The 13617-nt window shown below is 42.3% G+C and overlaps 1 protein-coding gene across 1 annotated transcript in view; it reads left to right on the plus strand.

The window, feature by feature from the left end:
• Positions 1-13617, plus strand: part of MAP4K4 (mitogen-activated protein kinase kinase kinase kinase 4) — an 89441-nt gene that overhangs the window by 39213 nt on the left and 36611 nt on the right. The window contains exons 7-10 of the mRNA XM_009082476.1: positions 1816-1894; positions 4139-4314; positions 5047-5119; positions 5576-5786. Of these exons, the coding sequence (XP_009080724.1) occupies positions 1816-1894; positions 4139-4314; positions 5047-5119; positions 5576-5786 (539 nt within the window). The remainder of the gene's footprint in view (positions 1-1815; positions 1895-4138; positions 4315-5046; positions 5120-5575; positions 5787-13617) is intronic.

Consider the following 13617-nt stretch of genomic DNA (forward strand, 5'->3'; position numbering starts at 1 on the left):
AGTGGGGCAGTTTGAAAAGAAAAGAAGTTAGGCAGGATGTTTTGGCTTTTAATGATAATTTTTATGTCCTTACTGAACTTGCAAATATCCTCACCCTCAGCTGGAGCTCTGTATTTAAAAAATAACAGCCCAGAATACCTAAGAGTAAGTTCATTTTTTTTTTACACATAAAAACCTACCACCACAGCACAGCCCAGCTTGAAATGTCTGTCTTTGAAAAAAAGAAGTTAGGCAGGATGTTTTGGCTTTTAATGATAATTTTTATGTCCTTACTGAACTTGCAAATATCCTCACCCTCAGCTGGAGCTCTGTATTTAAAAAATAACAGCCCAGAATACCTAAGAGTAAGTTCATTTTTTTTTTACACATAAAAACCTACCACCACAGCACAGCCCAGCTTGAAATGTCTGTCTTTGAAAGAATCGAGTTGAAACGAAGTATTGTTACTTCCCAGCTGAAAAACAGTGATTCCATCATAGCTGCTGCCTGATAGTTTTTGTTGTTGAATTTAACATATGATTTATAAATCAGATCACAAGCTCTTGTGTTGATTCTTGTTTCAGGACATCTGATGGTTTGAGGGTTTTATTTTTTTTCCTTCCTAATTGCACATGTGTATGGATGTCCATGTGAGAGCTGCTCCCAGAGCACCTCAGTCAGAGTTGTATTGACAGTGTTTGAGTTACCACTTGACCTCCTTTTTGCCATACCTTTTTGCTCAGTGCACTCAGTTGCCTGGATGCCTTTCAATTAAAAGCTGTGTCTGTGGGCTTTGGAAGCCTAGGATTGGGCAATAAGATTTTGTCATTTCCAAACCGAAGCAGAACTTGGCCCCTCTTTGTGTAAAAGCACAAGAGGAGCATTTGAGAAGTAAGCAAAGATCTAATGTGAACACCAAACAGCTCTTGTCCTCTGGCATGTGGGCTCTGCCTCCTCCTCCAGTGGCAGCTGAAGAGTCTGTCTCTAAGCTTGATGATCTCCTGGGACCCACAGGCATCCAAGGGGCTTCTTTGCCATGATCAGTCTGTTTCTCCTGAATTTCTGTTGTGTGGAAAACATCACCTCTTCCTGCAGTGATCACTCAGGCAGAGACTGATGGTGCAAGAGGTCAAACATAGGAAGATGGTTAAAACAGAAGATTTGTTTCTAATAACTTTTCTTGGGCAGCCTTTCTCCCTGCTCCCTTGTTTCCCTGGGATGGCTCTGCTGTGTTGCTTTGCTATGGACTGGAGGAAAGGTTGTGTGACAGATCCCAGACTCACACTAAGTGCCTGCTGACACCAACAGGACTTCTTTTGGCAAAAATTATGGGTTTGCATTTCAGTTCCACAGGGAATCCTTTTTTGTGACCCTCCCATGCCTCAAAACTGTCATGCCTTGGAGTACTCTGGAGAGTAAAAATGAGGCATCCTACATAATGGGAGAGAAGGGCAGATGGAGGGAAGATTATATCAAACAGTAACTGTCATTCTTCCCTTCTGCCATCATCATCTCCCAATATTTTATTGACTGGAAAGTAAGTGAGATGACTTGAGGCTGGAGGAGGGCCATGCTCAGATATTCCCATCATGGTTGATTCTTGAAGGTTAATCCATGCTTCGATCTCTCTCTGGTTTTGGCTCTGCCCTTGGCACATTGAGCTGTGGAATTGTTGTCATTTGGGGCTAACTCCATTTAGCTGTGTTGTGTCTGCACCTGCTGCATGTACGTTTGGGATGGTGGGAATGGTTATAGAAGCTGAAGTCATGGTATTGACAGAGAACAACTAAACCAATATCTGTATCTCTCTGTTTGGTTTTGTTTTCTTCCCTTCAGCTCTTTGTGACATGCATCCCATGAGGGCACTCTTTCTGATACCCAGGAACCCTCCCCCACGGTTAAAATCCAAGAAATGGTATGTATTAGTTACATCTGGTTTGTAGCCTTTTGTAGCATGATGTTTTCTCATGTCTCATTCACATACTGTTTTGTTGCTGCTTCCACAGAACTGTAAAGTGATTTAAGTTAGCAAAAATTCCTCTGTTATCTTTTGTGCCACTTGAATCAAAGCATGAAATAAAAAGCTTGTGTTTGTCCCAGAGAAATTTTATCTCAAATTCTGTGAAAATAAACACCATGCTTTTTCCCTTGACAGAGCAGCATCTGTAGTAAAGTGACAAATGGAGCCATATTTTAAACAATAAACTCCTGCAACACTCTTAATACGCAGTATGTTTTCTCAGATGTATCATAACACAGAAACAGAACAGTAGTATAGTGTTCTAGTTGCTAAATAGAAAGGAGCTATTAAAGCTAATGAAGGCTTTTACTATAATTATTGTAAACGGTTGGAATTGAGTGTGAGCTTCTTGCCAGCTGAGAAGAATCCATTAGTATCGGAGGATTTCCTCCCAGTTACTGGTTAAAACTGGCACATATGAAACAAAAATACTCCCTAGAAAGAGGTTTCTCATAGATGGAATGTGATCACAGGATGCTGTGATCCTGTCAAAATAATGAATTGATTTGACTGCCTATTGAATATCAACATAAGAGCAACTTGGCTTCCTTGCTGGGCTTGGTCTTTACCTGGATTGACTTATTTATGCACTTGTACTGTCAAGGCATCACTGTCTCACACTTGCTTTCTGCATATATTAAAGGAATAGAGATGCATATACACTATTTGCATAAGCCTTTCATTAAGCTTCTTACATGGAATAATGTCACTTAGGGTGTGAGGACTAAAAAAATCTGAGTTACCTTGAATTCAGTCTTTTTGATTACAGTAGGAAAGTGAACTGATGGATGGAAACCATTGTCTTTGCACTTAACCATGGAGTGGGGGTGTTTGCTCTCCAAGCAGCAGAGCAGGTTGAGAGCACCTACCAATTAAAAACCAACTCTGGTCAAAGCCAGTGATGCTGTGACTCAGCTGTTTTGGTAGTGTGCTCAGTGGCAGGTTAGGAGAAAACAGGCTAAATGATGACAGAAAAATCAGAGAATCATCATAGAATGACTTGAGTTGGAAGGGCCATGGAGTGGGGGTGTTTGCTCTCCAAGCAGCAGAGCAGGTTGAGAGCACCTACCAATTAAAAACCAACTCTGGTCAAAGCCAGTGATGCTGTGACTCAGCTGTTTTGGTAGTGTGCTCAGTGGCAGGTTAGGAGAAAACAGGCTAAATGATGACAGAAAAATCAGAGAATCATCATAGAATGACTTGAGTTGGAAGGGAGCTCAAAGATGATGGACTTCCATTCCAATTCTCTGGGAAACCTCTTTCAGTGCTTCACTGCAGTTTTGAATATTTCCAGTACTGACATTTTGCAAGGCAGGTTGTTTGGTAACTTGTGCCTGGAGAAATCCTCTTTTCAGGAGTTCAAATGCAGTGCAAATCTAGGAAGGTGGAACTGCAGCTTGGCTAACTCCCATACCCTCTCATGTTACTCTGTATGCAGGACGAGCTCAGTTCAGTTCATGCCCTAAAATTGTGTCAGGGAGAATTTGACCCCAAGTGCCTGTGTTGAGCCAACATTGATCAACATCCCCCTGTTGTTCTATGAGGATTTTTGTTTTGGTGTTGACCTTCAGGTAAAACATAAAATCATCTCAAAGTCTCACAGGTCTACCTCTGTGAGCCTAGGTGCAGACAAAAGCAATGAGGTGCTGCCCATGTCAGGAGAATGGTGAATGCTGTTCTCCCAACTTTGGGTCTGGCTGTCTGAAGCAGATGTGCCCTTAGATAACATGGGCAGGTGGAGGCACATCAGAGCTGCCCTGCCTCTGCTCCAAGCAAGCTGGATTCCATCCAGCTCTGATCCAGAAGTAGCAGGGCTAGGTTTGCATGATTTACCTTTGCTAATAGATCCTGATTTTCAGGGCAATTATGCCTGTGGAAGAGGACACAGTAGTATGAGGCTGTGCCTAAGCACTGCAGGTATGTGTCCATCCAGCCCAGTGCTCAGCTGGAACACACTCAGCTCTGCTTAGAAGCACTTGCAGGCAGCACTTGTACCATCCTCTGGGATGTTGTACTCTTTGATACCCTGTGAGGAAAGGAATTAGACTTTGAGGAAGAACAGAAAAATTGTTTCAGTGAGTTTTACCTGTAATCTTGGGGTTTTCTTGGTTTTTAAATTTTTCCTTCCTGCTTTCTCAGGTCAAAAAAGTTTTTCAGCTTTATAGAAGGTTGTCTAGTGAAGAATTACATGCAAAGACCTTCTACAGAACAACTGTTGAAACATCCCTTTATACGTGACCAACCAAATGAAAGGCAAGTCCGAATCCAGCTCAAGGACCATATAGACAGGACCAGGAAGAAGAGAGGAGAGAAAGGTATGCAGTTTCTGATAATCAAGTATTGCAACTTGTCAAAAACACCTATTTTTGTCCTGCTTTGCATACTAAATCCATACCCCTAGAAAAGCTCCATACAACCCAAATCCTTCAGAGGTTCTTTGTCACGTATTTTGACTGCTAGCAGAGTTTTAGCTTTATTTCTGTCCTTTACAGAGAAAGTGTCAATTAAGTCAGTTAAATTTTACTCCCTTCTGGGCAACTGCCTCGTCCATACAAGCATTAAACAGCATTTAGGAGGATATTGGCATATATGCCTTTCCCTTTCTTAGTCTGTGGTAGGTTCATTTCAATTACATGGAGGGAGATTTCTTGGTCTGTGGTAGGTTCATTTCCTGGAATAGTGCCATAAATCATTATACTCACAGGAAATAACCCATCACAAGCAAATGTTTTGGGCAGCCTTTCTCTTCATTCAGGTGGTGCTGAGGTTCTCCAAGTGTCTTGTCTTACATAGAAAACCTGGTGTTGTGCAGGGAACTTGCTGAAAGTCTCCTGTAAACACTGTGATGTTTTACAGCTCTGGGAAGATGGGCTGTATATATGGAATGAGTTCTAGGGTCTCTGATAGATCTCACTGAAGGGGACAGGAACAGGTTGAGGAACTGGAGGGGATGGAGGAACTGAGGTTCACTGAGGTGCAACTGCCAATCCTCATTGTCCCCAAATTAAACATAAGTGCTAACTAGGCCTTTGTTTCTTTCCTGTTAGATGAGACAGAGTATGAATATAGTGGAAGTGAAGAAGAAGAGGAGGAAGTGCCTGAACAAGAAGGAGAGCCAAGGTAATAATTGCTTTTGGGGTAGCTCTGGGGACTCCATGCCAAGTAAGTCTAAAAGTCAGTGATGATAAATCATGGACATGTTAAATTGCTGTCTCTTATTAAGTGAAGGCACAAACCACCCAAATGATTGGAACACCTATGCTAAAGGTTTTAAAGCTCCCACTCCTATGGCTTAGAGCCAACAAGCTCTGGATGGAGGGAGATTTCTTGCAAATATGATTGACCAGGGTCTCCACAATGCCAGCATTGGTGGTGCTTATTTTGCTTGGCCTCATTTCACACCCTCCACTGAGAGGGTGTGCTTGACATGCCTCCGGTGTCTTCGCTCCAAAAGAAACGAGATTAAACTTTTAACATCATGATATATTTTATTCATCTTCCCTTGCTTTGGAAAAAGGTATTTAATGGCCCATCAGGCTTTATCATCCAGGAGGCTTTAACTTCCTCTTGTTGCAGTTCCATTGTCAATGTGCCTGGAGAATCAACCCTCCGACGTGATTTCCTGAGGCTGCAGCAGGAAAACAAGGAACGGTCCGAGGCCTATCGGAGGCAGCAGCTGCTGCAGGAGCAGCAGCTCCGTGAGCAGGAGGAATACAAGAGGCAACTGCTGGCAGAGAGGCAGAAACGCATCGAGCAGCAGAAGGAGCAAAGGAGGCGACTAGAAGAGGTAGAAACAGATGATTGAAGCTTGGGGGGCAGAAGCTCCTTTTCCACTTGTGTTTCCAATTTGAAAAGAGCTCCCTGTAGCCCCAGCACATCTCAGGAAAGAAAACAACATGTGGAAATCCACCAGCAAATGTAGAGCAAAGCACTTGAATCCATACCTGGCTGCTTGAATAGAAGCACTTCCAAAGCATTTGAACATCCAACAGCTCCTGTGGAGGCCACAGGAGCCTGAGCTGGGTTGTTTGAGGGTGTTTATTTAGGGGAAGGCTGTGTCTTGGTGTCTGTTCCAAAGAAGAGGCAGCATGTCTAGGTTTAGGTAGCTGTAGAGAAGGGGAGACATTAATTATTCCCAGATGTATTTTTTTTTTCTCAAGGTTACTTTTTTTGGGGCCATAACATAGTCCAAAATTCCCTTTAAAGCTTTCTCAAACATCTGTGTTTTCACACATGAAGTTTCACACATTTCTCTTTCATGGTAGCCTATATTTTAATGCATTACTCTCTCATGCATAGTAGCATAATAACTAAAAGCCACCTAGACCATAGAATGGTTTGGGTTGGAAGGAATCTTTAAAGGTAGCTCTATAAATATGTTTTATAAATCAGTGTTAAAATTATAATTCTGCAAGAATGACAAGTATGTAAATCACACTTTTATCATATGGTATGCAATTTCCATACACTGCTGGAAGATGAGAGAAAGTAAATGTACAATGTTGTTCTGTCATGCTTTTCACCTCCTAAGATCTCATGTGCATAGATATATGTATCTATATGTAGATGGAATATGCAGTGTGAGCTTCAGAGGTAGGAGAGTTTCAAAACAGCTCTTCAGGCCAGAGCTGGGTATGACACAGAGCTGAAGTGAAACCAATCCTCTGGCTCCTCAGGAAGTGCAGGGTCAAATTCCAGTTGTCCTTAAATGACCTCTTGCTTGAGTCTCTGTTTCAACTGTTCACTCAGCAATGATGGAAAAACTACACCCAGTCTGGTTTTCCAAATCCTGGTAATGTTTAATGAGGACACAACCAGGACCAAATGTTGATTTGCATCTCGTGTCGTGTTTGCATAACAAATAATACAAAGTTCCAAATAGCTTTCCAGGTCACATTATGCTCCTTATCCTTCTTTTTCAATGTGCAAATGAGTTTAGTGCTGCTGCAAGGAGGGATTGGTAGCTAAGATTCAGTCACACATGAATCCAGAAGGAGGGACAAGGGGGAGGCATCTGAACTCCCTTTCTCTTCTGTTTCTTCCCCACCCTTCTGAGAATGCCAAGATAAACATCATAGCACTTCCAGCTGCTTTTAGATTCTGTAGCAATTTTGTGGGGGGAGCAAGTAATAAAAAAAGCTCCTAGAAAAAAAGAGGAAAATGAAAAATCTTTAATAGATGTTGTCAGAGGTGAGCAAAAGTTGAGATACTGCTTAGTCTCTAAAATTTTGCTTAGTACAGGAGTCAATGGTTTCTCTTGAATGCCCCTTTAATCTCTAAGGTTCTGCAGGCAGTATTTTTTTTTTTTTTGTCGAGGAAGAGGATTACAATTAAATTATCTAGGTCATTTAACTTTAGTAATCAGTGCAACTCCTAAAATCTGGATTTTCTTTTTAAAATGAAGGAGATGCTGCTGCTCGGAGTGGAAACAAAGCAATGCACCATTTTTGCTGCTCAGGGTTGAACTTTTGGGGGATATTGCAGATGTCCTAACATAATGAGCAGCTGAAAGGAAAAGGCAGTTACCTGAAAGCTATGTTTAATCAGCCCTGCTTTTTAAAATGCAAAACAAAGTGACAGCTTCCACAGCCACGAGACAACATGTGATGTAGATTGTTGTAATACTGAATAAGGTTGCACAGTAAACCATGTAAAATTTGTAGGATTCCTTGTGTTGCCTCTTACTGGTCTGTAACCTCTGCCTGGTTCCCTTGAAGGCATAAGTATGAATGAGTTATAAAGGTTTCCTTTTGCAGGTTCACTTCTTAAAGTGAATGTCAAAAAAGGCTCACGCTCAGCTCTCGAAAAACCCACACTTAGTTTGTTGGATCTTGTGTTGGAAAAAATGTCTGATCCCAAGAGATTTTTAACAAAACAGCAGCCAAAACAAGCTCTTTCAGATGGGGGAAGGGTGGTAGACACATATTTAGATAAACATCAGTGTTGTGACACAATTGAAGGCCAAAATATTGAAATGTTGTCACTTTGTCCTTAACTCACCCCCCTGTTTTGATGAAGCAGTAAACAATGAAGAGCTTGGTAATGCAAGTTAAGATTACAGTCAGGCCTTGAATCTCTGGGTTTCCACAACTTAGTTGATATTTTTACCAGGCCTTGCTTTCTTGTAATTTTACCTTGTGTAAAGTAAATGTATGTTTGCATATACATGTTTAATATTCTTTGGTAGAATTTTATGTATTAGATAATCATCCTGGACAAGTTGCTTATACTTCCTCCCCTCCTTGCTTCCTAAATTAAAACTGAGGGCTTGTTCTGACAATGCTGGCACAGAGCCTAGACAGTTTTGACCGAGACTGTAACAGGAACGGTGTTTAGGACATCTGCCAAAAAGTGTAATTCTTAGCAGTATTAGAGAAAAGATTGCTTTTTAAAAGGCATGTAGGTGACTTCTGAAGCTCCTTGTTGCAGGAACCTTATAATCCATGTGTTACTGAGGAGGTGAAAATGATATGCGGTCAAAGAACAAGGAAATTAGCTGAGACATTTTGGGAAGGAGATTCTTTGTCCTATCCCCAACCCTCCTTAAAAGTCATAAAAAGGCTATCAACTATACAAGTATTCAGATAATTAAAACAAGAAATCTGGACTGTTCCTGGCTGTTCTAACATGTATCCATGTACTGTTCAGCAACATGGAGACAACTGCTGGGTATCAAAACTCCTGGGTGTCAAAAACTATTTGAATTTGTATTTTGCAAAACGGAGTCTAGATTGGGAAATTCAGAGTTGGCTGTGGTGGAATCCCATTCTGTGTGGATCTCCACAGTTCAGGATAACTTTGTGAAAAGGTGTCCCTGTTTATGGGAACATAAGGTGGATGTTTTTGAAGTGGTAGGTTGTAGCTCCATTGGCAAGTAGTACAGTCCTGTGGAAGCAGATTGTAGAGCACAATAATTAAAGTGCTGAAGACCTGAAGACTTCATTCCATGTGTTTAAAGACAGGAGAAATTCCTTTGGACTAGCTGAGGTCTAGACTGCATGCCTCCTTGTGGTTGGAGTGCATCTGCCTTTTTAATTTCATCCAAAAGGAGTGGTTGGCACTCCAAGACATCTTCAAAATATGAAACAAAACTGGCTAAGTGGCAGTGATTGGATGATTCATTTCAAAAGAGCACTCCTGATCTGAACCAAGGTGCTAATGTACCTGTACCTGCAGGCAGTTTTTGCCAGGGGTTTGTTTTTTTTACAGGAGGGGAGATTATTCCTATCTGCTGCAGCTTGGATTGGTACTGAGTAAGAAATTCAACTTCTAGTTTATCTCTAGAGTGGACAAAGCAAAAGTCTCTTTCTTAATCTTGCCAATCCTCTCCCTAAGCTGATACCAGGCTACCTAATTCTTTGTGAAAGAAATAATTAATATATATATTTATCAACCTTCATCTGAATAGAAAGCAGAGTAATAACATTTTGTGAGTTTAAAATTAGAATATCTGTATCTTCAGCATTTCTCACTGTATGAACGAGAGGCTGAATTTGTTGGTGTACACCAGATGCATGTGTAGTTGCATTGCCCCCTCCTGGTAAATCCTGCTCTACTGCATGGACTTCCAGTTTAGTTCCATTATCAGATCATCGTTATTGCACCCTAAAACCAGACAAGGGGCCACAGTACTGACACTGTATTTTCTGGGTGGTTTTTCTTTTTGTTTGAATGTTGTTTGCATAGTCAGTGCCCATTTCGTGAAATGCAGTAATTTGAGGCAGTATGGGCTCTGTCAAAATTCTGCTTTGGCATGTCTGAAATTGCTTTGAAGAGTTCTTGCCCTTACCTTCTGGTTAGCAGTTAGCTCCTTGGAAAAAAGCTTTTCATCTGACATGTGCAAAAATGTTGGTAGTACCATATCCAACTAAAGAAGATCTGAAAATGCATCCATAATTGCAGGAATCCAGATCTATACCTGCTGTCTGTTGGGCAACAGTGTTTTATATCAGGCCTTTTTGTAGTGCGTGATAAAAATTATAATATCTGACAATCACTCTTACTAAATTCAGAAGGCCAGTTTCTATAAACAGAACTGACATTGGTTTTAACTAATGGTTTTCCCTGGCCCTCTCCCATCCCTTGGGCCTGAGATTGGATGGATAGAAAGCTGAACATGAGCCAGCAGTGTGCTCAGGTGGCCAAGAAGGCCAATGGCATCCTGGGCTGGGTCAGGAACAGTGTGGTCAGCAGGACCAGGGAGGTGATTCTGCCCCTGGACTTGGCACAGCTGAGGCCACACCTTGAATCCTGTGCTCAGTTCTGGCCCCTCAGCTCAGGAGGGACATTGAGGAGTCCAGAGAAGAGCAACGAGGCTGGTGAAGGGACTGGAGCACAAGTGCCATGAGCAGAGGCTGAGGGAGCTGGGGGTGTTCAGCCTGGAGAAGAGGAGGCTCAGGGGAGACCTTCTCACCCTCTGCAACTCCCTGACAGGAGGTTGGAGTCAGGTGGGGGTTGGTCTCTTCTCCCAGGCAACCAGCAGGAGGACAAGAGGGCACAGACTCAAGCTCTGCCAGGGGAGGGTTAGGTTGGATATTAGGAAGAGATTTTTTACAGAGAATGTGCTGCCCAGGGAGGTGGTGGATTCCCCATCCCTGGAGGTTTTCAAGCTGAGACTGGATGTGGCACTTAGTGCCATGGTCTGGTAACCACAGTAGGGTTGGACTCAATGATCTCTGAGGTCTCCTCCAACCAGGTTGATTCTATGATTCTATTATTCTATGAACACGGTGACCAGGGCTTTGGTGTGTCCTCATGGAAGTGTTGCTAGAGGCAGTCAGGAAGAGAACCTTGTGCCAACAGAAGGATGGTAGGAAGTCAGCTAGAGGACTGTTTCTGATGCCAGCTTGGGTCAATGACACTTGCCACCAACCAGCTTTATCATGACCTTGAGAAGATGTTGACTAGGAACCAAGAGTTGGTTGGTGCTGTAGGTTTCCTTTCCCTGGGCTTGTTAAAATGTAAACTCCACTCTGGTAGTGACCAGTGCTTTGATGCTGAGGTGTCAGAGGCCACGTGGAAAGGAAGTGTAACTTTTACAAGGGGTTTGTGTGGGCTTCTGCAGTGCTGGGTACCTCCCTTCCCACCCACCTGGCAGGGACTGGGGCAGTGTCTGATGGAAAGGCAGAAATGATGAGGAGAAATCCCATCTCTGTGTGTACTTTGATCCCTAGACAATAGCATGTTTGTGTTTTGGAGATTTGACTTAAATGCAAGCTGGTGGCAGAGAATCCTTCCCCCCCCCCCCATCCCTTTGCTGGGTAATAAATATCTATTATTGTGCTGGGCTTAAAATCTGGATCAAGGTTTGCTTAAAAAATCTCATCTTTTAACAACTAGTTTTGTTTATTTTGTGATGCCATGGGAAATCATCTCTCTTCATCAGTTTGTAACTTATTTTTCTCAATTTATTTATAGTTTTTGCTGAATACTTCTGAGTTAGTTCAAGATGCAGTGAATTTGCTCATCCTTCTTGTAGTGAGAATGATGCCATCCCAAGATCTGCAACCTACCCACTTAACAGTGTCAACACAATATTGTTTGAGTTGATAAATGTGCATATTATATTAACCAGTCAGCAGTGTGCTGTCTCTTGCATCCTCAAGGCAACAGAATTATTGTACTTCACGTCTTAGTTTTCTTAAACAAAGAGCCTGTCAGACTTGATTAGCCAAGGAGCACCTGAATATATTGGCTTAAACACAGAAATTGCTTGACACTGATGCGTATATTCAGAAATAAAAGTGCCTACTTAATCCTTTTACAGTGCTTTTAAAAATGAGGGAGGGGAAGCAGTGAAACCTATGCAGTGCACCACGTGCTGTAGCTGCCTTGCAGCACTTTTGCTATTTTTGTATCTACATTCATTGAGGAGAGCTTGCTTAAGCAGGAGCGAAAAGGCTGGTAAATGGATTTAGTTAGAAGAGATGCAAGAGCAAGGATGCTCTGTTTCTGAGAAGATACGGAAAATGTGGGGGAGAAAAGAGCCTTGTGGTGCAGGAAGGTGGTAGTGAAGCCAGGAGGATGCTATGGGCCAGGAAGGAGGGCATCAGAGTTACAGAGTGGGTGTATTGGAACAGTTGTCTTCAAGAAAGTCACATCTTTCCCCAAACTGGAGTTAATTAAAGAGAATTGGATAGCAGCCTGAATAAGTGCTACTAATTCATGGCATCACAGAATGGTTTGGGTTGGAAGAGACCTCAAAGCTAGCTCCAACCCCTCTGCCATGGGCAGGGACACCTTCCACACTCAGAGCTCCATCCAACCTGTTCTTGAATGCTTCTGGGGATGGGGCATCCACAACTTCTCATGGCAGAAGAGCCCAGAGAACTATCTTTTTCCCCCCAATGTTTCTTCTCTAGTGTCCATTCCAGAAGATGGAAAGGCTGTTAATCTTTCAATTACTTCATAACCATGCAGGATAATGTGTCAAACAGAGAAAGCTCAGCCCATGAAGTAGCACAGTGAGTGTAGATCGGCCGTTGCTTGTTCAGTTGAGCACAGCTGTGAAATGCACAGCAATAACTGGGTTTGTGAACCCAAATAAAAGCTTAGCTCTTTCTTGCAAGACTATTTGGAGTCCCTTAAAACAAGCAAGTCTGTGGCAGCTTTGCATCAATAGAAATTTGGGTTAGTATTAACGTGAACCTAAATGTGATAAGGAAAAACCAGTGTAGGTTTTCGTTTTTGATTTGGGGATTAAATTTGTGCCTGCTGTTTTTTGGTTTAAATGTCTTCTATTATTTTTTGGCATATTATAGCAACCTAGAATGGAAGTAAATATTGTAGAGATATTCCCAGTTGATGGTTGAGCAGGAGACAGCTGGGTCTTTTGACACTTAGGCAGTTGTGGGAGGCTGCCTGGGATTTCGAGGTAGGTGGAGTAACTGGATGCTTCTGCTGAAGTGCATGAAGAGTTGGTCACGACTGTATGGGCATTTAAAATGTCATACATGGTGCTCTGTAGACATAAATGAGTCAGTTCATGCTTTCTGGAGCTGTTTTCCAGGTTCATTTCAGACTCGAGCAGGCTTATCAGCATCAGTTTATATTCTGGGTCATGTGTGGAAGCTTATCTGTGGAAGTGTAAAAGCTTAGTTCAGCTGGTTTTCCTCTTTTACATACAGGTGCTTTTGATGTGCTGGGAGGGGCTGAGGTTGGTCAACTTTCTTTCTCTCTTAGGCAAAGTTTTGGGCAGTGCATTAAATTGAGCTTGGTTGTTGGGCCAACACCACCAAATTCTTAGCAGAGCATGAATTGTTTTAAGAGAGAAACTACTTACAAAAAGTTCAGGGGGGCTGATAATTCCCTTTTGGCAACATGTAGATACTGTGTTGATGTCAAGGAAGTCGTCGCTGATTAAGATTTGAGTTCAACAGTTGTTCAAAGATTGAGTTTTCAGTCTTAGCCTCTCTTGAAGAGAGCAAGGTGCTTCCACACCTCAGTTGTCAGGAATATGGTATGTGACTGGGTGCACACGAAGAAACCAGAGAGAGTAAACAAGGCTCCTTTTAGGGAGAGATGTGTGCAGGGTATGAGTTAGTTTCCTGGTGGAACACACTTGCATAAAACGTTTTGTCACTCAGTTGCAGAGCTTGCCAGTCCTGGTAAATCCCGCT

The sequence above is a fragment of the Acanthisitta chloris genome, unplaced genomic scaffold (assembly GCF_000695815.1).
Source record: "Acanthisitta chloris isolate BGI_N310 unplaced genomic scaffold, ASM69581v1 scaffold3549, whole genome shotgun sequence".
In the NCBI taxonomy this organism is placed as follows: domain Eukaryota; kingdom Metazoa; phylum Chordata; class Aves; order Passeriformes; family Acanthisittidae; genus Acanthisitta; species Acanthisitta chloris.